The sequence below is a fragment of the Saimiri boliviensis genome, chromosome 4 (genome assembly GCF_048565385.1).
Source record: "Saimiri boliviensis isolate mSaiBol1 chromosome 4, mSaiBol1.pri, whole genome shotgun sequence".
NCBI lineage: Eukaryota > Metazoa > Chordata > Mammalia > Primates > Cebidae > Saimiri > Saimiri boliviensis.
Genome location: NC_133452.1, coordinates 42,203,428 through 42,230,226, shown reverse-complemented (window position 1 = coordinate 42,230,226; position 26,799 = coordinate 42,203,428). Strand labels below are relative to the sequence as shown.

At 39.0% G+C, this 26,799-nt stretch overlaps 1 protein-coding gene across 1 annotated transcript in view; it reads right to left on the bottom strand.

The window, feature by feature from the left end:
* Positions 1–25,993, bottom strand: part of MTCL3 (MTCL family member 3) — a 49,021-nt gene extending 23,028 nt beyond the window's left edge. The window contains exons 1-4 of the mRNA XM_003932401.4: positions 25,252–25,993; positions 21,846–23,039; positions 21,151–21,375; positions 19,209–19,367 (exon numbers count right to left, since the gene is read on the bottom strand). Of these exons, the coding sequence (XP_003932450.1) occupies positions 19,209–19,367; positions 21,151–21,375; positions 21,846–22,943 (1,482 nt within the window). The 5' untranslated portion in view covers positions 22,944–23,039; positions 25,252–25,993. The remainder of the gene's footprint in view (positions 1–19,208; positions 19,368–21,150; positions 21,376–21,845; positions 23,040–25,251) is intronic.
* Positions 25,994–26,799: the final 806 nt, after the last annotated feature.

The following is a 26,799-nucleotide window of genomic DNA, read 5'->3' as shown; positions in this document are numbered from 1 at the left end:
TTGAGACCAGCCTGGACAACATGGTGAAAGCCTGTTTCTACTAAAATACAAAACATTAGCTGAGTACGGTGGTGGGCACCTATAATCCTAGCTACTCGGGAGGCTGAGGTACTAGAATCACTTGAACCTGTGAGGCAGAGGTTGCAGTGAGCCAGGATCATGCCACTGCACTCCAGCCTGGGTGATAGAGTGAGATTCTGTCTTAAAAAAAACAAAAACAAAAACAAAAACAAAAAACGTAGATTACATACACTCTCCAGTTTGCTCCATCACTTCCAACATAGACAGTTTCACTCAGTTCATATACACTGCTTGGCCTCTAGTGACACTGGAATGTTCAAACTCTGCCCTGGACTGCCAAGGTCATGTATGTGGAAAGAGTCCCAGAAGCACAACTTTCCATCTGGTGCCTTACAAAAATCTTTCCTACACCACCTACACCCTACCTGTGTTTTTCTGGTAGCCAGAAGCTTGCTTCTCTATGAGGTAGGGGATACATTACCTTTATAGATGGCTCTAATGAATAACAAAGTCTTTATTTTGATCACAAATCTACTTAAAGTTAAAAACCATTTAAAGTGATTCAAAAAATAAACATAATTTATATTCTATAGGTGGTACATCTCTTCAAACATTGGAAGAGAGTAATTACATCTCAAATATTTTCTTCTTCAGGCCATATGCACTCCCCAGTTCTTTCAAATATTCATCATAAAACATGAATTCATATCTAGTTTATGGTAAACAAAACTTCCTAAGCCTTTTTTTGTGTGTAAATACCTATGAATATTTTCTTCTTCTTCTTCTTCTTTTTTTTTTGAGACAGAGTTTAACTCCATCACCAGGCGCCAGGCTGCAGTGCAGTGGCATGACCTCGGCTCACTGCAACCTCTGCCTCCCGGGTTCAAGCAATTCTCCTGCCTCAGCCTTCCGAGTAGCTGGGACAACAGGCGCATGTCACCAACACCCAGCTATTTTTTTTTTTTTTTGTATTTTTAGTAGAGATGGGGTTTCACCATGTTGACCAGTATGGTCTCAATTTCTTGACCTCATGATCCGCCCACCTTGGCCTCCCAAAGTGCTGGGATTACAGGTATGAGTCACTGTGCCCAGCCCCTATGAATATTTTCACTCCTCTTGTACTTGTGTGAATAAAAAAAATCAAATTTCAAGACATTGCATTAATTCATATTAAATTTCATTTTGTAAATTCAGGTTTATCATTCTAGTATGTTGATGATGTTCTGATTTTTTGTTCTATCCTTGCTTATATCTTCCTTGGTTCCTAGTAAGAATAATCCTGCCTAGATCTTTTTAAATTAGCATTTAATAGGTATTTACAAGGGACATAATTGAAGTAACCTGAAAAAAAATAGCAGAAGAAGAAAAACTGAGTTAACTTTTTGTTCCAAATTTATGAAAACATCATGAATAAAGCATGGCGATCACAACTTCTGTAATCTCTATCCACGTACCATTAAGTAAAAATCATGAATAAAGTATGATTATAGAATATTTTCCCTGCAAAACTTAAATGGATTAAAAAATTTTTGTCTTCATGATTTGATTCTATAAGAATCAACTATTTTTCAGGAATTGGTCTTTTCCTATTTTTAATGATAAGGAAAGTAGAGGCAGAAGTAATTAGTTTTAGTTTAAAAATTCAGAGTATATTTAAAAGGACAAAGAACAGAGCCCAATCTTTTAAAAGCAAATAACACATCCATTTCAGCACACTTTAAAAACTGCTTAGTGAATTCTAAAATAAAAGGACAATCAGAATCTCTGAAACCTCTATCCATATTCCAAATAGATAATTTTGAAATCTATCACAAATATTAAAAGACATGTCCATTGAAATAAGTTATAATTTGATTTTACTTCATATTAGCAGACATCTTGATATCCTCTGGAATTGTACTGGTATGTGTTCAAATGAGTCAGCTCATTTCTAAGTTATTTTAGGATAAATTGACAATCACTAAATTTCTGAAAATTTAACTTTAACAAAAGTAAGTACCATGTTTTAGCCTAAGGAAACTCCTTAGTTTCTTGATATAATGCTAAAGAATACACATACATGCTCATCCATCTTTTTGGACCTGAGAGCAACTTAGGAGCTACACATATAGCAGAGCCTTAAAGAATAACAAGTAAGTACCTGCGGGAAGTACATGCATGTACACAGAGCATGAGATATCACTGCCACAGGAATAAAATATTCCATGTATTAATGAAGTTAAGAAAAGTAATCAAAGATGAACCAGATTTATTTCCTAAAGTGTTTTTTTTTTACAGAAAATTTACCCTATTCATGTTGTTACTCAAATGGACAGAATTCTGAGTTAATACAGCATGAAGCTATCATTTACTCCTGATTAAAATATATCTGAAGGCAAAGACAAAAATGTAAACATACTAATACCAAAAACTAAGGTGGTAGTGAAACATTTACCAGAATCTGAGAAAATTTTTCTTTTAACAATAACATCAGAGGAATTCAAACAAGAAAAATAAGCTGTCTAATAAATGGCTTTCAATGTCTGAAACAGAAGGATTGGACATGCAGACCAGTAAAAACTAGACATCCTGTTTCTTAAAAGGTTAAATATAAATTTGCCAAATGACCCAGCAATTCCTTAGGTATATACCCAAGAGAACTAAAAACGTATATCCACAAAGGATTTGCACAATAATATTCCTAGCAGCATTCTTCATAATAACCAAAAATTGGAAACAACCCAAAATTCCATCTACTGGTGAATGAATAAAATATGATATCTGCACAATGGAATATTATTTGGCAGTTTACAAAAGGAATAAACTACTGATACATGATATGACACAGATGAACTTGAAAAACACTATGTTAAGTAAAAGAAGCCAAATCTAAGAGACCACATGTAGTACAATTCCACTTATATGAATGTCTAGAAAAGATAAATGTATAGATTAAAGGAGTAAATTAGTGGTTGCCTGGAGATAGCCAAAGGGAAGGAAGAAATAGGAATTAACAGGAAATGGGCATGAAACTCTTACTACTATGGTAATGAAAACATGCTAAAACTCATTTATGGTCATTGTTGCACAACTTGGAAATTTACTACAAAATCACTGGATTGTACTGTTGGAGTAAATTGATTATATGTAAAATATGATTCAATAAAGTTATTAAAAAAATCAATCAGCCAGCTAAAACTTCTGCATCCCAATCCTATTTTCCCCAATACATGCGTAAGTATTCCCAGAATCTTGCTCTGTCGCCTAGGCTGGAGTGCAATGGCATGATCTCGGCTCACTACAACCTCCGCCTCTTGGTTTCAAGCGCTTCTCCTGCCTCAGCCTCCTAAGTAGCTGGGATTACAGGTATGCACCACTACGCCAGCCTAATTTTTCTTGTATTTTTAATAGAGACAGGGTTTCACCATGTTGGCCAGGCTGATTTTGAACTCCTGACTTCAGGTGATCCATCTGCCTCGGCCTCCCAATGTGCTGGGACTACAGGCTGCATAAGTATTGCACAGACAATACTGTAGCTCTCTTGTTGTTAAATTTTCAAACAAGTAGGAATTATGCAAGGAAAAAGAGCTAGGTGGCTGGCTGTGCAATGAATCATGAGATATATTCTTTCCTCATCTAAATATTCAGGGGAAGAAGCATAGATAGAAAAGGCTTGGGAATACCCATGTTGAGGTTTATTGTTTTTCATATACTAAAGGGAGGTAAAGAACAACTACAAGCTGCTTCAAACATTTCTAAGCTATGTCTCTCTCAGAGTCAGTGCTTCTGAGTGCTGTAGTAGCCGCCTTTCCTGCTTTAGTCAAACAAGCCAGAACTAGTGAATGTTTACCATCATCAGTAATTGAGCTCGAATTGTGCAGGTCAAGCTGTTCTATACCTTTGGCTCTGAGAAGGGGCAACTAATAGCAAGTGGATAGTGAGAGGGACTAAGAAAAAAAGCCATACAATGAGTATCTAAAGAATCTATAAAGAATGCTTGGCATTCAATGATGATATTTTCTAAAAGAAAAAGGAGAAAAGAAGATAAAATTGCATTGAGTCAAAGCAATTCAAAATAAAGGATAGTCTTTTCAACAAATGGTGCTGGGGCAATTCGAGATCCACATGCAAAAAAAAAAAAAAAAAAAAAAGAATTTAGACCCCCAACTCACTCTACACATGAACATGACTCAAATTGGATTGTAGATCTGAATGTAAGAGCTAAATCCATAAAAGTCTTAGAGGAATCTGTTTTCACATTGCTGATAAAATAAAATACTAAAAAAGAAAAAAGTTTTAGGGGAAAAAACACACACATTTTAGTGAATCCTCCTGTAGGTTAGGCAAAGATTTCTCAGATGTGACACCAAAAGTGTAAGTGATAAAACAAAAAAAATATATAAATTGTACTTCATCAAAATGGAAAACTTTTGCACTTCAAAAGAAGCTATTAAGAAAGTAAAAAGACAAACTTAAGAAGAAAACAATTTCAAATTATACATCTGATAAAAGACATATCCAGAATACAGATAGAGCTTAAATTGGAACTCAGAAATAAGTAGAGAACCCAATTAAAAATGGGCTAAACATTCTGAATAGATATGGCATAAAATAAAATATATGTGTGGACAATAAGCAGATGAAAAGATACTCAACATCATTAGGGAAACAAGTTAAAACCACAATGACGCATCATTTAATGCCGAGTAGAGTCACTATAAAACAAAAAATACACAATCAGTATTGACGAGAATGTGGAGAAAGTGAAACTCTCATCCATTGCTGGTGGGAATGTAGAGTGCTGCAGCCCCTTTGGAAAACAGTTAGCAGTTTCTTTAACAATATTAAGCACAAATTCACCATATGACCTCCAAATCTAATCTTAGCTATCTACCCAAGAGAAATGAAAACATATATCCATCCACAAAAAAAAAACTTGTGTATGTGTTTATAACAGCATTATTTATAAAATGAGAAAATATTCAATGTCCAAAAACTGCTGAATGAATAAACAAAATGTGGTATATGCATACAATTAAATATTATCTGAAAATAAAAAGAAATGAATTACTGATACATGCTACAGGGATGAACCTCAAAAACACTGCTCTAGCTGAAAGAAGCCAGATACAAAAGGTGACATATTTTATGATTGTAATTATATGAAATATTCAGAAAATAAAAACTATAAATTCCAAAAATAGACCAGTAGCTGACTGGGGTTAGAGCTAAGAATGGAAGGTGACTGCAAATAGACAGGAGAGATTTTTATGAAGTGATAGAAATGTCCTAAATCGGCCAGGCTCATGCCTGTAATCTCAGCACTTTGGGAGGCACAGGCAGGCAGATCACTTGAGTTAGGGCGTTCAAGAACAGACTGACCAACATGGAGAAACCCCATCTCTACTAAAAATTTGATATTAGCCAGGCGTGGTGGCACATGCCTGTAATATCCGCTACTTGGGTCACTGAGGCAGGAGAATCACTAGAACCCGGGAGGTCGAGGTTGCTGTGAGCTAAGATCACGCCATTGCACTCCAGCCTGGGCAACAAGAGGGAAATTTCAACTCAAAAAAAAAAGAAAGAAAGAAAAGAAATGTCCTCAATTTGGGTTATGGTGATGGTTGCGTAACTCTGCCTATTTACTAAAAACCATTAAATTGTACAATTAAGTGAATTTATGCTACGTAGATTATACCTTAAAGCTGTAAAAGTAAAATGCATCAGGATGATTTAAGAAGTCAGCTTAAAAAAGAAAAAGAGTCCTCAAATATTTATGAAAACTATTTGCTATGAGAAATAGAAGATAGCTTTAGAAAATACTGTATTCTTAAAAAGATAACAAAGATGGCCTGTATGAACGAACAAGAATGTCGTAAGAGGAGATAAAGCTCTGAAGACTAGGAAGCTGTCAGGAATAAGAAAACTAAAAAAGGTCACTAAAATTCAATGCAAGAATTAAATTTTGCACTGATGGCTTTAAGACGCACAACTGACATGACAGAACATGGATTCAGTAATATTGAAAATAAACTTGAACATTGTCTAAGGCCACAGCGGAAAAGGATTAAAATATGAAAGAATGAGAAGGTAGTAAGGAATACAAAGTGAAGAAAATGCTAAGAAGAAAAAATAAGCACGTATGATGATCAAATCTATAATACAAGAAAGTTTTTCTGAAATAATGGATAAGCAAGTGTTAATTTTTAGAGTAAAGAGTCTGTATGTTCTGGATATGTTATAAACAAAGACCATTACCTAGATATGCCCAGGCAATATTTCTGAACTGAGTATTCTTCTTTAGCTACCCAGATTCATGCTCGATCCTTCTCTGCCCTGCTCTGTGCTCCACGAGGCTGACCTCTCCAAGCTTTACCCAGGCTCCCTCCCACCAGTTGACACCTCCTTGGGTTTGGCCAATAGAAAGCACTAGCAGGCATGCTGAGGGATGGAAGGTGAGAGAAGAGATGGTTCAGAGTATCTCTCCTCACTTCCTTCCTTTTACAACACAGTTTTAGGCAGTAGCTAAGTCCCCTTCAGGCGATAGATCCCACTGGGAGGACCCTATTCCACAGTTAGTTTCCACTGGCCTTTATAATACTATTTCCTTAGCTATGTCTTCATTTCTAGGGGTGGTGATGGTTTCCAAGAGTTGCCAGTTTTTTTCTCAATGCCTTGCCAGGCCTGTTTTCTTCCCATAATCCTGCCTACGTCGCTGTGAGTAATAATCTCTTTTCATTTGAGCCATCTTGGGTGAATTCTGTTTCCCACTGGGGAACTCAGATTAATATAAATGATGAATAAAAATATACATAAATACATAGAGAGAAAATAATTTGACCTACAAAGGAATCAAAGTCAGACTGATCTGATATTTCTCCATTGCAAAATGAATCCCAGGGCTAATATATAATAAGACAGAATTTTATTTGACTCAGTAATTCCATTCTGCCTTTCCTGTGTGAAATCAACCAAAGGCTATTTTCAAGAGTACTAAGGTTCAGAAAATATTTATAATCTTTTTCCTGAAAAATAATGTCAAGTATTAGCTAATCAATGAAAGATATTTAAAACTATGATCTTAGAATTGTAGAAGTTGTAGTTTAAAATCATTGATAGCATTAAATTGTTTAAATACATATAATTTTTTTTTTTTTTTTTTTTTTTTTGAGACGGAGTTTCGCTCTTGTTACCCAGGCTGGAGTGTAATGGCGCGATCTCGGCTCACCGCAACCTCCGCCTCCTGGGTTCAGGCAGTTCTCCTGCCTCAGCCTCCTGAGTAGCTGGGATTACACGCACACGCCACCATGCCCAGCTAATTTTTTGTATATTTAGTAGAGACGGGGGTTTCACCATGTTGACCAGGATGGTCTCGATCTCTTGACTTAGTGATCCACCTGCCTCGGCCTCCTAAAGTGCTGGGATTACAGGCTTGAGCCACTGCGCGCGGCCTAAATACATATAATTTTTTAAGTTTTTTTTTTTTTAACTTTAAGTTCAGGTGTACATGTGTAGGTTTGTTACATAGGTAAACTTGTATCACGGGGGTTTGTTAAACAGATTATTATATGACCCAGGTATTAAACCTAGTGCCCACTAGTTGTTTTTCCTGATCCTTTCCCTTCTCCCACCTTTCACCTTCCCACAGGCTTTAAAATGGAAAGTACATACTATAACAATGGAACATTTAGTAGTAATAATTTTAGTCTATAATCTCACATTAAATTAACAAAGACCAAGTCATAGTGTAAGGAGTTAAACTAGCTGAAAGAATTTTTATTTTTATTTTTAGAGGGAATCTTGCTCTGTTACCAGGCTGGAGTGCAGTGGTGCAATCTCAGCTCACTGCAACCTCCACATCCTGGGTTCAAGTAATTCTCCTGCCTCAGCCTCCCAAGTAGCTGGGACTACAGGCATGTGCCACCATGCCCAAATAATTTCTGTATTCATAGTAGAGACAGGGATTTCACCATGTTGGCCAGGATGATCTTGAACTTCTAACCTCTTGATCTGCCCACCTTAGCCTCCCAAAGTGCTGAGATTACAGGCATGAGCCACTGTTCCCAGCTAAGAAGTTTTTTTAAGTTTCATTTTTGATTTTAGCAATTGGAAAAACTGAGAATTGTACACGTATTACAAAATAAAGTTAACACTAGTAGAATTAAAAATAGGAAAACGACTTTCAGAATGATTGTAGAACATAATTATTCTAATTTAAACTTAGCCATACTGCTAAATGAATAAACCCAATAGCTATATTTTACCCTTGAAAGATAATACTTTCCATATAACAAATCTTCCTAAATACACACAGATGGATCACTTGATAAAGTTCTATCAAAATTTTTCTTTTCTTCCATATGTAAAGAGGCAGTGGATACAACTACATACTAACATATTAGTTGCTCATTATGTACCTGAATAAATAAGCAATTGCTCTATTATTTCTACTATTATTCAAAGTTCTTGGCTAATGTAATGGTAAGAAGCTCTTACTTTGTGAAGGGAAGAAAAAATTAACAGTTAATTGTATTAACCACTTACCCCATGATTAATTGACTAGACAAATTTAAACAGCTGAGCTAGCCAGCAGATCTATGTAAAATACTTTGAATTTTTAATTTTAAGTGCTTCTAAGTTGAATCATGCGGAAAATAAATGGCCCAATTAAGTGAAATATATAAATATAAAATGGAAAATGTCAGGAAAAAGGCTAAATGACAACTTCAAATGTCATTTTCAAATGTCATTTACCATCTGGATAAAGATTAGTTTAACTGACCCTGAAATGTAAAAATGGAATTAGAACAGAAGCATCAAATAAATAATTATATTTCCATTCAAATTCAGTCAAGCCTAACTTCAAGATATAATTGAAATTTTAGCTGGAAAAATGCTTTCCAATATGCAGTAAAATTGCACATTATATTTACCCAAAAGTAATATCACAAGTATTTGAAAACAAAATAACTGAGTAAATTATAATTTAAAAAGCTAAAGATGAGCTTCTATGACAGCAATCTTATCTTTCTAAAAACCTCTTCTCTTGCCCAAACATTTATTTGTCATTCTTATATGTATCACTGTGTGTGTGTGTGTATTAAACAGAAACATGGTTCTTAAATTCAGAGAATATCAAATTTAGCGGCAGAGTCAATAAAAACTACAATGCAATCTAAATTATTTTGTGCTTGACCACTTTTGATCCAAGAACAGTCCTCTTTCTCTGCTACTGTGTTTCTTTGTAGGAGGCAGGTTTATCCAACAGCAAGGTAGGGAGAGACATTTAACAGGACAAATCAGCATAGTCAGCCCTGTTGTCCTGCTAATGAACGCAGTGGCAGGTAACCCATCCAGATTATCTCCCCGTTCATCAGAACATCTGCAAATGTGAGCTAGTGGATCGTTAAGCAGTAAGGACTAAATACAGGCCTAATGGAAGAGGCAATGGGCCAGATGGAAGAAGTCAGCATGGCTTTATAATGAAGTAAGATTTAAAAGGGAATTTCAGATAGTAATAGACATTCATAAAAAAATGGAAAGCAAAAGCATTTCAAAGTTCTAAGAAAAACGTTAGGGTCCTGGATAGCTCCAAAATTGTGTTGTCATAGACTTCAAAATTATTCCTAAGACTTGTTGTAATTAGCTAACCTAGAGCTATGTGATAATAATAGCAATAACATCTGATATGGTACCTTACAATTTATAAAGCACTTTCACGCATTTTATCTTATGTTACCCTTGTGAATAGACTGGATAGGAAAAATATTTATTTTCCTTTAAAAGGTGATTAAATTGAGAGTCAGCTATTACGTGACTTATCTGAAGTAGCATAGCTATTACATTTGTAAAAAGTGAGACAGAATTGACAGACCTGAAAACATTTTTATAGCCCTGTTTCTAGTTTTTTTCTCCAAAGATTCCCTTTCTGTGAGATAAAATGGATTTTTCCCTACAGCCACCTTGGAAGTCTTCTCTCAGTGTTTACTCAAAACATTCTCTAATAGACCCTAGAGTATGAGAGAGGATTATAGATTCTAGGAGTACTGAGGTCCCTAAAGAGGGTAGGTTATTCATGGGTCAGGAAGAACATGAGAGTGGCAGTGGAGGGTCAGCCTGAGTCCTTGTAGTGAAGCCACGCAGCACTGACTACCGGAGACCACTCATTGGAGGCGGACAGACTTAGTTGTAGGCCTGGCCTGCTAACTGGTGACATTAACCTCTCTGAGTCTGGGAGTTTTCATGTCTAAAATAAGGCTATTAACAACATAATTATACATAAACTATCTGGTTCAGTCACTGGCATGTAATTAGCACTCAACACTGGTGGCTACTGAGCCACTGCAGCCCTGGGGTCATTTTCCATATCTCTCCAGCCAAATTAACTGCTAAATTGATTGTCTCAGACATTGAAGATATAAAGCAAATTCCAATGGATAGTCTTTGGTAATGACAGGATCTGCAGTCTTCTCTTACTCCTTAAACCTGTGTTTTACCCCCAAAGCACAAAGCAGTTAAACTGCAGAGCTGATGCCCAAGATGTCAGAGGTGTCTTCTTGTTCTTGGGTTTCTGTCCTCATTCTCTTTCTCAAGAATCAAATGGGAACTTGTTTCAGAGAAGACCTGTTGTTTCTGGGAGATAACTCGAATTTGAGAGATGCATAGCAGAGGACCAGAAGTTTCTAGAAGGTAGCAAGATCTTGGGAGACCTCTATTTCTGGAAGTGGGGTGAGCCTGGAGTTACCTATCTACTTCCTTTTCATTGTGTTTGCATTGCGCTAAGCACCATGGAAAGAGTCCTGGTTCACAGTCACTTTATTTTTTCTACAAAATTGGGCATGAAACACCTTGCTTAATTACCATTATTCTCTTTTCAAAATTACTTATTGTTTATCAACTTTTTGTGCCCCGTTCTCTTCTGCTTTTTTGTGGACACAATAATATGGACTCAGTCTTTAGTCTCAGGGAGTTTATAGTCAAATGCAGCAATAAAGTTATATACAAATTAGACAAGAAATAATTGTTGTAATATTAGAGAAGAAGGTGGTCTCATTGCTTATATTCTAGGTACTGAACTTAATGTTGGGAGTGCCACAGTGACCAACACAAGAGGGGCTCTTGTCCTCTTAGAAGTCACAGTCTCGTTGGTCTCGTGAGGACTTCATGAGAAGTATTTGGTATAGTGATGTGTATGTGCAGCTATAGTCGAAGTACAACCTGTATGAGGCTGTCTTTCCTGTTAGAAAATAATTAACTTGTGGGAAAGGAATACCCACCTGGTGACATTATCTGTTATTCCTCATACATATAATATATTAGCTTCACAAATATTTACTAAGTGAAAATCAAATCCAAGTTTATATGTTTTTAGTTTTATGTAAAAGGCTGAGGCAGAAATAAGATGTTATTTCTGCCAGTACTTGGAGCAAGGCCATTCACAGGCAGCCAAGGGTGGTCACGGTAGAAGGGAGTGGTGAAGAACAGTGTCATTTATTACTGCCCCAAAGCCTGAACGCACCTCATGGACTACTTGAGTTACATCTGTGCCATGAGAATCTCTTAAGGAAGGGATTGAAGTTGTTTAATTGGGGTCTTTTCTGCATGAGTTTGATGTCTGTCACACATACAAAGGCCAAGTAACCACAAAAAAAAGTTTTACTATGCTCTTGGAAATATAAAGACTTGCAACTTCAAAAAACATCAGAGAAGTCATGGGAAATAAAAAATAAATTTCAATAATAACAACATACAAATATTTGGATGTTTAACTGAGGATCAGTGCTCATTAACTCAATGGCCACACCCTGTGGTAAGAGCCTGGCAGCCTTCCAGGGTTAGGGAGCAGGGGCAGATTTCATCTTAAGAACTGTATGGTTAAAAACCCCACTTTGAGACTTTCTGCAGAAATTAGGATGTTTAGGTGCCATCATTGAACACACTGGTTTATTTACTGGAATAGATGATGAATTATTTGGTTACCACATTGTCTTTGTAGCTTCCAAGAGTGTAGAGCTAAGGTCACATCAAAGGGCATGGCTGGATTATTAGGGAGGTTCAACTTGTACTCATCCCCACATATCATGTCTTCAGTTGTAATTTCTATAGCACTAACACAGGCCCTGAATGCTGAGTAGCAACAGAGAGATAATTGTAGGTCTTACTTCTTGTGTTGAAAATAGAATCAACATAAATGCCTATCAATCAATTATAGACTGGATAAAGAAAATGTGTTACATATACACCATGGAATACTATGCAGCCATAAAATGAAAGAGACCACATTCCTTTCATGGATGTGACTGGAGCTGGAGGCCATTATTCTTAGCAAACTAATGCAGGAACAGAAAACCAAACACTGGTTGTTCTCACTTACAATGATGAGAATACCTGGACATATTGAGGGGAGCAACATTCACTGGAGCCTTTCAGAGAATGGAGAGTGGGAGGAGGGAGAGGATCAGGAAAAATAACTCATGGACACTCGGCTTAATACTGGGCTGATGAAATAATCTGTACAACAAACCCCCATGACACAGATTTACCTATGTAACAAACTTGCACTTGTACCCCTAAACTTAAAATAAAAGTTAAAAAACCCAAGGCACATGTTCCTCTAATGTTCATTTTTCTCAATTAAAAAATGTTTATCTGGAAAAAAAAAACTTTCAGTAGGGACCTTCAGTGGGTGCAAACTTGGAGTTTAATGCAACACTTTGCCATCTATATCTTCATATCCTCTGTGTTATCTACATGGCCACACTACAACAGGCATTCAAGAAATACCTATTGACTGACTATAAGAAAAAATAATTATAGTATTTAAATAGTAATGATACTGAATTTTATACCTGACTATGAAACTTTCAGGAAGAACAGAGATGGATAACTGACAAAGTAGAAAATGAAAAAAAAAAAAAAGCTTCTTTATAGGAAGCTTTGAGAGCACTTGGTTTAATTTCTGCATTTATATATTAAAAAACTGAGGCCTATAAATTTTAATTTATTCACTCAAGGTCATAGGCAATGACAGATAAGTTCTCGAAACTAGTTTCTAGACTCCATGATAAATGTACTTTCTAACAATCACACTCAAATTCACATCTAATTAAAAAAAAATGACAATTTTATTTTCTGTAAAATTTTAACTCATAGTTTGTTGATTCCATAGAAAAGACCTGTCAAATATTTAGAAAGCTCATTTATCCATGATGGTTGCCATGTAAGGTCTGTGTATAACTGCAACACTTTGTTGTACTAGATCGATTTTCACGATTGTCCCAGAGGCTTCACATAAAACTCAGTGTTGCTTCTGTATCTGGTCACAGCTAGGAAAGAATTTCTTACAATATTTAGTCCCCAGCCTTGAGTCATACTAAACTAAGAACTGTTTCATAGCAATGTACATCCTTTGGATTAAGTTTTTCTTCATCTTCCCAGCATTTTTACCTAATTTTTAAACCCTTGTTTCAATAGTTTTATGGTTTTATTGTGAACCATTTCAAATCCTCTTTTAAGGTAGTTGGATACAGAAGTCAGAGTAGTAAACAACACTTCAATAACTATATAAGTAATACACATCTATGGAGATACTTAACATGGATAAATTGCTAATCTCGCAGGGGTGAGTCCCCCAAAGTTCATCCTGGAACCGTTGGACCAAGTTAAACTGGCCTCTGACAGTTCAGGGTTGGAGACTTAACTCATAAATATGCTTTATCAGCAAAGGCAACAAAAATGTAAATACACATGTATTAAACAATGTCTACGAAGCCCATTACATGGCAAATATCAAAATCAATAGATATTTTAGATGGGAACTAGAAATGTACTCAGTAGGAGATGCTTAATCAGGTAAAAATCTGTATTTGTTCAGCACTTTACAGTTTCAGGAATATGAAGTGCAAAATTTCAGCCAGGAAAAAAACTGGAATCTGATCAACAATGTGGGGGTGTATAATGCTGTCTTGTATTTTTATGTGAATAACAAGAAATTTGAAGTGTATAATAAAAAGCACAATATATTGCACAAAAAAATCTGCCAATTTCTGATCTGTATAATACTTTGCTTCTGCTAGGGGCTTGGCATCTGAGTAAAAGAGTAGTTTACATTTGACTGAATATTAAAGATCCTTTCAAAGTGCATGCAACTCTATATCTAATTTCACTTAAAAATCCAATAAGGTTCATAATTCCTAAATAAGTAAATCTTTAAAAATGCATTCATAACATATGGTGACTTTCTGGAAGACAAGCTTTTCTATGCTTACCTGACAGTCTTCCTTGTTTTTAATTTAGTCTCATTCCTGCCTGTGTTATTCGACAAACTATTGGCTCTGAGAAGATATGACTAAAATTATAGTGTTTAATTGATGCATCTAAATATATTTATGGCCATTTCATTTAAAAATATCAATTACTACTGTTTCATTTTAAAATGTTAAGTAAACTACCAAAACCAAGGGAAAACATTTGTATGTAATGCCCCATTAAACTGTCTTTTGAGTTGCTTCTTCACTGATTTGTCACTCAACATTTCTTTTTCACATTTTATTATTTAGGTAAACATGCCCTGTTAGAACCAAGTGTAGTTATGATCAGTTCTTTATTTTATATAAGAAAATAAATAGGTAATTGGAAATATGTAGTACAAGAATTTGCCTATTAAAGGGTTCCATTTGAAGGGAATCTGGGTAAATAAATATACTCTCAAGGGACTCTAAAATACAAAAAAAAAACAGAGATGCTGTTAAAATTTATAGTACTAATTATTTTTGTGTTCTAGAATGAAAGTTTATTGTAATAGATAGGATCTATTATACTAAGTGCACAAAAAGTAAAAGTCTCAAGATAGATGGTGCTATTTCAGTAGGCCAGTTAAGACTGGAAAAGTTAAGAAAATTATTATCTTTTAAGAACCTTGCTATGGGTGAGGTATGAGACAATATAAAGAGTACAGATTCTGAAAAGAATAAAGATCGGATAAACAGTTCTCATCATCATCATCTTACTCTTTCTTTTCTTTGTTCCTCTGTTGGTTAATTCTTTGCTCAAATGTCTGTTATCAACACTTCACCAAGCACCAGACCTTAAAAGTGACAGGAGATGACCCCTCTTCTTTTGAGGATTACAAGGAGTTTCAAAGCTTTAAAAAAAATAAAGTTCACTGCTAAAGCAGCAGAACCACATGACAGATGGTGATCCTCAATTTAACTGGAACAAAAACTCACCCCTCACAGGGAATGCATTGTCTAGACCCTCCTCCACAACTGCACTTTATCCTGTTTGTGCATGAACCCATTCTGGCATTCAAAGAGCTAGTTGTTTGCATGAAATAACTAATAAAAACCTCTGTCTGTTTGATCATTTGCAATGTTGAAAGATAGAATGCCATTTTCTACAGGTTACAGAAAGGTAAAGGCATTCTTCTACAGCAAGAAAGCACACTGTTAGTAGCAATCAATGTTTTATAAGTGGGATGAAAATGCTATTAAGATTCAAGGGCAGCATTCAAAGAGGTTCCTCTTGTTTGCCTTTGGTGAAATATCAACTATTTCAATACAAGCAGTGAGATGCGGTAGATGCAGCTACTTTCTTCCATCCTGCTTCTACTCAATTCTTCTTACTCCCAGGTGCCTACTCCATCCTCTCAGGGGGAGAAGATAGGCAGATATGAGGAGGTGCATAAGATCCTGTGCAGCCACCAATCCTGAGACCAATCGGTCAATACTCTTGAAGCTAGTTAAATTCTTAGCAAACAGTTCCAAATTCTAGCAGATGGTTTATTGGTCTCAGTGGTGCTGTTCAACATCTATATGACTCCACATAAAGATCTAAAATCTTGGAATTAGAGGATTGCTTCTCTTGAGCATATTCTATTTAATATTTTACAATTTTACTCTATAACTAGTGTCTCTTCTCTTCATGGAGAGCTTGGTCTCTTTCTACTTTTCTCCTTTAAAACAATGACACAAAGGGATGACAATTCATTACTTAACAAGTTAACCAAGTTGGTTAACACTCACCAAGGGCTTGAATATGTTTTCATTTTGCAACCAATGAAGCAGATGGTTAACTGAAGTTGTGGCAAGTCATCCAAGGGGAAACTTACAACTCTTATCCACAGAGTAAGCCAGTTATTACTGCAGCTCAGTTTTAATATTTATCTCCTTAGAGGATCATAAAATCACTATTGCAAAAATCTTATCTGAATGAAACACTTCTGATTTCTAAACATATTGTTAAACAACTTTTTCTATTTCCGACATTTTTCTAAACACTCTGAAAGTCAACCTCAAATGAGTAATTATAGAGCACTGCTACCAGAATATTATTTGGTTTTCCTTTATTACATTTAGTATCCTCCAAATATTTATCTTCCACTCTCTCACTTTCTCTGTTTTTCTGTCTCTGTTCCCCACCACCTTCCATATTCTCAAACTGTGAACGCCATTTTCCTAATAAAGGGTTACTTTAAAGGCTGATATTCTGCATATTAGCTCCTGTATTATTTTTACTTTAATTGTTGTATTCCTTAATCAGGCATTGGCATTTGTTTTTTTATAACTCCAAGGAGAATTAAATTGCCTCTTTGGTATGAACATATCTACCCACACTGTTTGGTGCCAGAACAGCATTTTCTCAACCCAGAATTAGAGCCCTGAAGGAGGAAATAGTCACAGGAAAGAGTGTGAGCAAAAGACTCAAGGAAGTGCATCTTTACAATCTCCTGAGGACATTCCCAAGTTCTATCCCTTCCTCCTAGTGGCCAGATTATTTTGGCTTTTATTATAAAATGGGAGAGGTCCTACCATTCTGGCTAATGGATAGACAGTCTATGAATATTTTCCCCTTTAATGGATGTGCAATGAAAATCAGAAAGCTTTTATGCCATTCTTAAGTATAGTTTTTAGATATCCACCTGAAACATTCACATGCCAAATTACAAGGCATTTCTTTTTTTATCTCTGGTAATCAAGCGAAGTTTGTTTGTACTTGAATGTTTTAAATTGTATAAACGAGGAATATGAGAGAACACAAGTAATTTATGAATAGGAAATGCAGCCTATGAGACCGACAATGAACTCTTTGCTTGCTCATAGGAAGCTATTAGATTGTTGCTTCTCTGGGTTGAATTCTGTTCTCTCCTTCTATCCTCCCTGTCAAATTCACATGTTGAAGTCCTAACCCCTAGTTGCTCAGGATGTAATCTTATTTGGAGATAGGGTCTTTACAGAGGTAATCAAATTAAAATGAGGGCCAGGCATGGTGGCTCACGCCTGTAATCCCAGTTCTTAGAGAGGCAGAGGCAGGAGAATAGCTTGAGCCCAGGCAGGTCAAGTGAGTTCCTTAGGGTAAACCCTAATCTAATATCACTGGTATCCTTTCAAGAAGGGGAAGTCTGGAAACAGATAGCTACAGGGAGAATGCCATGTGAACATGAAGATGGTCATCTACAAGCCAAAGAGGGAGGCCTGGAACAGATCCTGCCTTCACAGCCCTCAGAAAGAACCAGCCCTACCAACACCTTGATTCCAGACTTCTAGATTCCAGAACTGTGAGACAATATATTTTTTTGCTATTTAAGTCACCCAGTTTTTGGTATTTTGTTACAGCAATCCTAGAGAACTAATACAGCTACCTATTACTTTTTTTTTCTCTAAATGAAAGTCAATTTTTGACACATCTTCAACTGTACATTATTGCTGAAGAAATATATACTTATAGCTATATTAATTTCATATTTGATCTCTTAACTTTAGGAACTTTAGGAAAAAAATCTCTGCCATTCCTTAAATGGCGATGCCCTGAATTTCATGAGAAAAGTCTTACATACTATCAAAGGTGTCGAGAATCATCAAAAATGACCTTTACAGTTTAGAACTGGATAAAAGTAGACAAGTAGAAGTTACAGGCCTTTTAAAGTCACCCAGTTACAGGTGAAATTAGATCACACAGCTCCCAGTCTCTATGTTTTTCTACTACAGCACGGAGTGACTCCTAGCAGTAGCCAAGGATTTCATATCATTAAAATAACTTTTTACTATTTCATCATGTTAAAAATAGTTTAAAATCAGGATAATATAAGTAAACAGATCACAAAAAATAGTTTACTCCACTGAAACTGTATTCTGGAAAGTCCTAACACATATTCTTAGTCAGACTGTTGATATTTTCACTATTATATGGTAGATAGGTTTTTGTACCATTTTGAGATAAGCACAACAATGACAGGTGAGTCAATACCTCAGTTAGTCTGTGGAATGATTAGGATTTTCTTTAGAATTCTGCTTATCCAAGCAGAGGAAATTGTTCACAAGACAACTTGTGTGTTTGCTAATTCTCAATGGTACTTTTCACAAGTTGCATTGTATGTGTTCAGGTAGCTATCAAAGAAAAGTATAATTTAATTCTAATCAAATTGCTATTTATCTTAAAGTGAATCATTTCCTGATAGATGTTTCTGTCTCTTTACTACTCCATTTCTTTATCCTGATTCTGTTCTTTGAGAAGACTCCCGGTGTATGTGTTTGGAATCTTCAAATAGCTAACATGATGGAGAACTTTGACTCTTCTTCCCTAAAGGGTAGAACTAAGACGACCTGGCTAACATTACAATGTAAATATATCTAATATAAAAAAAATGAAAATCTTTAAACAGAGCTATGATATGATATAATTAGCTACTCTGAAAGATGTTCAGGGATAGTCACTGGTGGTATTCTAAGCATTAGACCATTGTGGGAAGGGGTGGCTTAGTTATAGAGAGAATTCAAGCAATGACTGAATTAGACCAAATGGACCTTATAGTCTTTTCCATCCTAAAAATTCATGGTTCTATGAACTCAATAGTAATCTCGTGGGGCTAATTATTCCACTCAACAATCACAAGGCTCATTCCTTCACACTCTTGACATCCTTTGCTGCGTAATTTATTTAATTAACATACATTTAGAAGACACAGAGATGAAACACAGAGATCAGTCAAAGTTCATCATACATGTTAAGTTAGATACAGTGTTTAGGTGAGAATCTCATTTGTTGTTGTTACCCATTTATTAGTATGAAATCATGTATTTTTACTATTTGGGTGAGAGTAAGAAATTGTCCTGCCATCATAAAAGAAATTTTTAGTAGTCATATTAGTCCTTGGGATTCTTTTCTAAATGGCTAAAAATACATAGTACACCATGAAATAATCAAACACTAACCTCTTTCATTTTTTCCAGTTCATTCTGTAAAGCCTGCTTTGCAATTTCAACTTCTATGAGCTGTTGCCTCAGTTTCTCATTTTCATCTTCTGTTGTTGTTCTCTTTTCTTCCACATTTTCTAATTCATGGTGAAGTCTCACAGATACATCCTTTGCAACCTGAATTAAGGTGTTCGAAACAATAAAACATAATTAATGACAATATAATGATGGCTAAAATTTTATTTGCATCAAAAGCATTAAGAGCCAATGTTTGTATGATGCTTACCATGTGCAAGGCATTACTCCACAAACTATACATATAAGCCATTCACATATATCTATCATTTAACCCTACAAAAATCCTATGAGATAGGTACTATTATTACTTCTATTTTGTAGATGAGGACACTGAGTCTCAGAGAGGTCAAGGTCACACAGCTAACAAGTAGACACTGCCAGGCTAAGAAGGCTGGCAATCTGGCTCTAAATTTTGTTCCCTTAACTTCTGCACTACCCTGTGGTAACAAATGATCTATTGTATTTTATCACATGTAAAGAAATTTCACAAATGTCCTTTATTTCATCAAAACAATGAGGTAGATATTTCCATTATAATCTATGTTAAAGAATGAAAAACTGAAGTTTTTGCAAGTAGTGGGTTGGGCTTGAATTTCACTCTTATAACTAGAATTCCATTTGCTTAATTTTAGGAAACATTTTAGTACTTGAGATTATTATTTTTTGAATGACTGTGCATTTTTGCTTCATGTTTTGAGATTATCCTCGAAATTCTAGGGTTTGGAAGAAAGGTGGAGCAGTATAGTGTAGAGGCTTAGGACACAGGTTGTGATTTTGGACTGGATGGACAGTGAGCCTGGCACCTACTGTTTTCCAGGCCTGGGCACTTAACCTCCATAAAAGGTGTGGCTTCTGCATCTGTAAAATTGTGATTTAATAATCCCTACATTATAGGATTTTTTTCCTTGAGAATTAAATGAATTAACAATGTATGTAACAATGTTTGCCACACTGCTTTTTTTAACATTTGTTGAGTGTTTAAACACTTAACAAATGTTAAAAAAAAGAGTAATACGATGTCTTTCATAAAATGTTTACAGTTTTCTTTAAAATAAAGAATAATTAACACGTGATGTTTAAATCCTGATAAAGTTAATACAATGAACAGTATATTTATTTGGTTGTGCAAGGAGATTAGGTTAATATCTAGTTCGCATTGTCAATGACTCTGCCTACAGTCAAACTGAACTGGAGACCACCTATGTCTAGAAAATGCGCTTCAAGGTTGAGGTTTTTCCTCTATAAGAAATTCTGAAGGAGCAACGTCACTTTAAAAAATGAGATTCTTTCATTTACTTCACACCAAACAGGCAGTTTCCCGGCGCCCCCACTCCCACCCCCTCCCCCAAGGAGTTACCTAAGAGGCAAGTGCAGAAAGGAAGAAGTCCTGAAAGAAGGAGGTGGGGTGGACACTTGCTGAAAGAAATCTTAAGTCTAGTGTTTTCCCAGTGCAGTTCCTATTGTGGATTTCAACTTCCCCAGAGGAGTCCTTTTAGCGAGGCTCCTGAGTGCCGGATTCCACCGGCCTTCTCTCAGAAGACATACTGAAGGCCAGATCAAAGGCTAGAGCCTGCGCTCTGCCACGCCCTTGCTTCTGCCCAGAAGGGAGCCTTCTTCTCATCACTTCTTGAGGAGCCACCGTTGCTCTCAGAAGAGCACACTTAGCTCGTTTGCTGGCAGGCCCTCCACACACACTGCACTCTTTAGACCCATTTGCCAGTTCTCTCCCTTCCAAGACCCTAGTATTTTGTGGTTAGCACTAAGAAACTGTCCCTAAGGCTCCTTGCCCGATGCCACTGAAGACCTCTCAGCCTAAAGAGCACTTGGCCAAAGTCCCCACCCGCCGCCCCGCCGCGCGCCAACGAGCCCCCGCGCCGCAGACCTTGAGGTCCTGCTCCAGGCTGCGCAACAGCTCTCCGTCGATTTCCCCGGTCTGGGCGTAGCGGAGCCTTTTGCGCTCGGCTTTGCGGAGGCGGTACTGCAGGATCCGGCAGTTTTTGTTGGCTCTTTCCAACTCGTGGCGCATTTCCTGCAGTTGACAAGCATCCTCCTCGAAGAAAGTGTCCCTCATCTCGTCCATCTCGGTTCTCAGCTCATCGATCTCGTTCTGGGGCGGTGACAGGCCGCGCGTCAAAATCAGCCTCGCTTCCAGCCCTTCCGACACATACCGTGCACACCCCATTCCAATTCCAAATTCTCAGCTTTAATTGCCCCTCTCCACGAGACAGGAGTGACAAGGAGCTGAGTGTAGAAGAGGAAACTAGAATAAAAGGCCGACTTTAGGCCTTCTCTCGTTCTTAGTTGTTACCCTCTCTCCAGGAAAAAGTGTGGCGAACCATTATAATAGGAGAAACGGAGGCCCGGATTTGAATTTAAATGAAAACCTCGCGTTACTGAGAAGTAGATTTCGTTTCAAATTTGGACAAGGCCTAGGAAACCCGCTCCCTCCTTTGCCGTTCTGTTCCCTTTTCAAGGCTCCCTAACAGGTTAGCAGCCTCTCGCCCCCGCCGGGACACGCCCTAATCCTCCCAGGCCTGCTCTTCCCATCCCCCAGCCAGGCCCCCCTACCCTCCTCACCTTGAGAGTCTCGTTTTCCTCTCGCAGCTTCTCCATCTCCTCCTGCATTTCTTCCTGCTCTTGGAGCTGCTGCGGGTGCGGCTGCGACGAAGGGGGCGCTGCCGCCTGCATGCCCCCGCCGCTCCCGCTGCCCTCTGCGCTCTGCTGGGGGCCCTCCGCCGCCGCCGCCATTGGGGAGGCGGAGGGGATGGCCAGGGTCTCGCAAATGGCAGGGGCGCCAGAGACCGGAGAGCTGCGGCTACTACTGCCGCCGCCGTTCTTAGTGTGCATCTGAGCCGCGGCCGCCGCCGCTGCCGCCCGCTCCTTCTTGAGATGGAACTGGATGAGCTCAGACTGCAGACATCCCTCCTTCCAGTAGCTCCCTCCACCACCGCTGCAGCCCCCCGCAACGCTTCCGGAGTTTCTGCTGCCGGTTCCCGGGGTTTTGCCCGCAGAAGAGGAGGATGGCGAAGGGGAGGCCCCCTCCCCGCCACTGCCGCCCCTCTGCTGAGCGCGTACGCCTTTCCCTCGCCAGCCCCTGGGCGGCGGCGGCTGCGGAGCGCCCCCCTCCCTTTCTCCGGAGCCGCCGCCGGCTCCTCCTCCTTCCCCGCCCCCTCCTCCCCCTTCCCCGGGCGGAGGGGGTTCCCCTAGTTTCGAGGGCACGGACTCTAGCTCCCGAGGCGGCTCCTCGGGCGGTCCGGGCCTCCTGCCGCCCAAAGCGGCCAGGGTCGCGGCGGGGGCCGCTTCAGCACCAGCCAACGGCTGGACAGCTCCCGGAGCGGCCCCTTTGGGCGCCAGGGGCGTCGCCTTCTCGGCCCCGCCTCCGCCTCCTCGGGCGCCGGCTGGAGGCCCGGTGCGGCTCCCTGTCTTGTTACCCTGATGTTGCTGCTGCTGCAGCTGCTGCTGCCGAACAGAATTGAGTTTAGTGCCGGGCCCCACTGGGGACCGGGTGCCCGCGGTTGTCTGTCGCAGCGAATTGTCCCTCGGTCTAGCCGGTGACTGAGCTCGCTGCTGCTTTCTGCTGCTGCCCTCCGGATGCAGACGAGCCTCAGTGGCTGCAGCGGCGGGAGAAGCTGCTGCTGTGGCAGGGGCAGCGCCCCCGGTCGGTGGCTGACTCATGGCTGTCTAGGAAGAACCTACCAGATGCGATTTGGAATAGCCCATTGCTAGAGCATCCTCTTCCCTCTTCACCGCCGCCAATCTTCCTTCCCTAAGCTGGGACAGAGACAAAAGAAGAGAAGAACACAACATGTCTGTAAAACAAAGGGTGATATTGCTCTACAAGAGAAGCCCCAGAAAATGATGAGATTTGGAAGGCACTTAATAGAAGCTTTGACTTTAGGAATAGGATGCAGGGCTGTCTTTAGGAATAGGATGCAGGGCTGTCAGTTCTCATTTTGCCCAGGGTGGCGCTGTCTCCATCTCACTTCACCTCAGCAAAATGACGAATCTGAAAGCAGCTGAACCTTACACATTCATGGTAGCAGGTTTTGAAAAGGGTGAGAGACACAGAGTCAGACAGCAATCAGTGGGAAGGGAGGTATAAAAGAAAAGAGGATAAAGTCGAAAAGAAGTTTCAGAAAGGAAAGATATCCATATGGGTTGTAAAATCCCTGCTTTTACGACTTTGGCTTTCCTCACCATCAAATCTGTATGTAAAGCCTAGTTTAGTGGAGAAAGTTTTCATTTAATTAGTATTCCCAAGTTCAATTAGAGGAAAAGGGTTATGATGTAGTGCTCCTAGAGAAACTTTCTATGGATAAATGAAACTTTCCCCACGCAGCTCCAACCCCTAATATTGTTTTTGGGGAAATGCACCCAATTTCCTTTATAATAGAACTAAAATAAAATATAAATAATGGCTTTAAATTAGTCTCAGTTTCTCAAGAAAATAGCAGCATTAAAAATTGTCTATATGGGTTAGTTATTAGCAACTCCAAAAAGTACTTTCTCCCGTTTGGGAAATAATTTTTAAAATACATTTTGAAAAGGTGATGGTCAGTTCTACAGTTTCTTAAGTTTCTGGTGATGAATTTTCCTAAGCTTATCCAATTTTGTAGTCCTTGTGAATCGCTTTAGGTTTTTTTTTTTTTTTTTTTTTTTGAGACGGAGTTTCGCCCTTGTTACCCAGGCTGGAGTGCAATGGCGCGATCTCGGCTCACCGCAACCTCCGCCTCCTGGGCTCAGGCAATTCTCCTGCCTCAGCCTCCTGAGTAGCTGGGATTACAGGCACGTGCCACCATGCCCAGCTAATTTTTTGCACTTTTAGTAGAGACGGGGTTTCACCATGTTGACCAGGATGGTCTCGATCTCTCGACCTCGTGATCCACCCGCCTCGGCCTCCCAAAGTGCTGGGATTACAGGCTTGAGCGACCGCGCCCGGCAAATCGCTTTAGTTTTAAGTGTAATTGGTAGATAGAAAATATTTTCATTCTTACCCATCTTCTTACATTGCATATCATAGGCAAAGTTTTACTTTTTGAAGTGCCCTTTCCCTCCTATGTAGCCAAATTCTGAGAGGGAACCCAGAAGGCTGGTCCATCTTCCCTCATGGTGGTAAGATCAATTTCCAGTGTGTATATTTCCAAGATAAATCCATCACTAGCTTCTTTAATCTGGAAAACAGCAAGCTACTGCCTTGCGGGTTCTTCTCCCTAGTGATCCAGGCAGCCAGTCAATTGGTTGCCTTTTCCTGAAAATTATTTCTGTCTAAACCACCGAAAGGGGCATGACTAGGCATAAGTTGCTGCTTTAAAAATATTTGTCCTATACAGAGAGGATGTTACTTTACTGCCAGTTATTTTACTTGCATTATTCTTGTTAACATCTCTTTTTAGCATCATAACTTAGCATGCAGTAATTCCTCATTTTATGAGGAATATTACTGGAGGGTTCTTAATCCACCTCCCTTTCTGTTCCTGGCATCTCCTTCCAACTCACTTTGAAATATAAAGGTGAACAAAGAAGACATCGGGGGAAAATTTGCCCATCAACTTAGCTTCTACATCTTGTCTCTCAGCCGCAATACTACTAGAAGGTCTGGCCTAGTTTATCATCATGGGTGACACTAACATGGGCTATCTAACTAACTTATATTGCCAATGCAAATTTATTTTTGTTTTTAATCAGGCAGAATAATTCCAGAGCTGAGAAAGCAATGTCTAAACTCAGCTCCCAGACAGCATTAACCCCGGAGAAAGCTTGTGTTCCAGTAACTGGGCTCCACAATCAAACATATCTGGCTGCTGTTACGTGGTTGCCACAAAGTGACAAGATGCTGCATCTCTTCAAGGCTTTCCCGGTGAAAATTGCCACCCAACCAACCCCGGTACGGCTTAGACCAACACTTTTAATCTCAAGTTTTATCCGTCCGCTAACCCACCCCATTTTTCATCCCCAACCCTTTAGAAATCCAGAACTTGCTCACTTCTCAGCAGAGGCGAGGTTTCCAGGTAGTTGATGCAAATCAACAGCACTTTCCTTCTGATATTCCGGAGATCTCGGGGTTTACTATTGTGCCTTTCTGCGCCGAGGAAAGTTCAACTTCGTATTATTGTATGCGACTTTGGGCTCGCTCACCCCAGTTCCACGCCCACTCGATTTCTCCAAACAATGGCGGTAACGTCAAGATTCAGCTGTCCCCAGAGCGGGTGACTTCCCGGAGGTCCGCGGCTGGCCTGGAGCTGCGGCTCTCAGCAGGCTAACACGAGAGGTACCAAGCTGAGCCAGACGCTCCCTAGGAAGTGCAGAGATATTCATGAGCTGACCTCACCGGACTGGGCAGGGGAGAGGGCGGGATTGCAAGGGAAGACTGGGTAGAAATAACCAAAGAGAGGTTACTTTCAAGAGGAAAGAGAAGAAGGCGAGGGCGGGGGGCGGGAGTGGGGAGTGGCAGGATAAAGAGACAAAAAGACCAGAGCCACGCCCGAGGTGGAAGATTGGCAGCAGCCCTCAAAGTCCTGGCCTATTCTTTTATCTTGTACTTGGCAGAGGATTCCAAAACCGCTTGAACGCGGATGCACTGGTTTCCTGCAAAGCTTTGTCCTGGGTTCGGTCAATCTCTATCAATTATTTACTTGAGCTCCTTTTCCAAGGAGGCGGACTGGAACAGCCTTCCGGGATGACTGACGTCTCCTGGTGCAGCTGCGAGGCGCTGGCGGGCGGCTGCTGGGAGTTCTCTTTGTTCACTCACTTTAATTCTCAGTCGAGCTCTCCACGCGGTTACTCCCTCCCCACCCCCAGCCCGGGCGGAGTCATCAGATGTCGTTTCCACGAATAGATAATGGTTGCCATGGTAGGACCCACCATCCCACAGACAAAGGGTTTTTGCGAAGCCAGGACTAATTTAGTGGAAACCGAAATAAATATCGGCCCACAGAGATCCTTTAGAGAGGGGTTTGCCCTCAGTACATTTTCCTGTTTCCTATTGCATGCCAGTTTCCACCGTGAAAATAAGGAGTAATTTCTGGGATCCATAATCTTTATGGTAGTGCATGGGAACAATAACAGAAACCAGGAAGAATGTACTATATCAGCCTAAAAGGGAATTTATTTAAAAAGAGGAATTCAGAACATACATGTTTTTACAATTTATACTAACCCATACTGTTTCACAGTAATAGTATTTTTTAAAATTAAGTAGAAATTTATCTTTTTCTTTTTAGTTTCTTCTTGTGGGGGACATGGGAGTCTCCCTTCTACCTCTAAGAATTCCTCTGTGAGCTTGAGTATGGAAATAAAAGTAAGCACTGCTTTTGAAAGGGCATTTTAAAATTTAATTTGTCTTACATTTATATGATGGTTTTTGTAAGTAAAAAAGAAGACGATATCTTGAAATAATATTTTGTGCTAACATGAATTTTAGCTTAAGAGATTGAATTTCCCAAGTGTTGATCTTGCATTAAAAGTGAAATAAGAACAATTTAGGAGTAGTTTGCATACAAGCAATTATTACAACAAAATTAAAACATGCTCA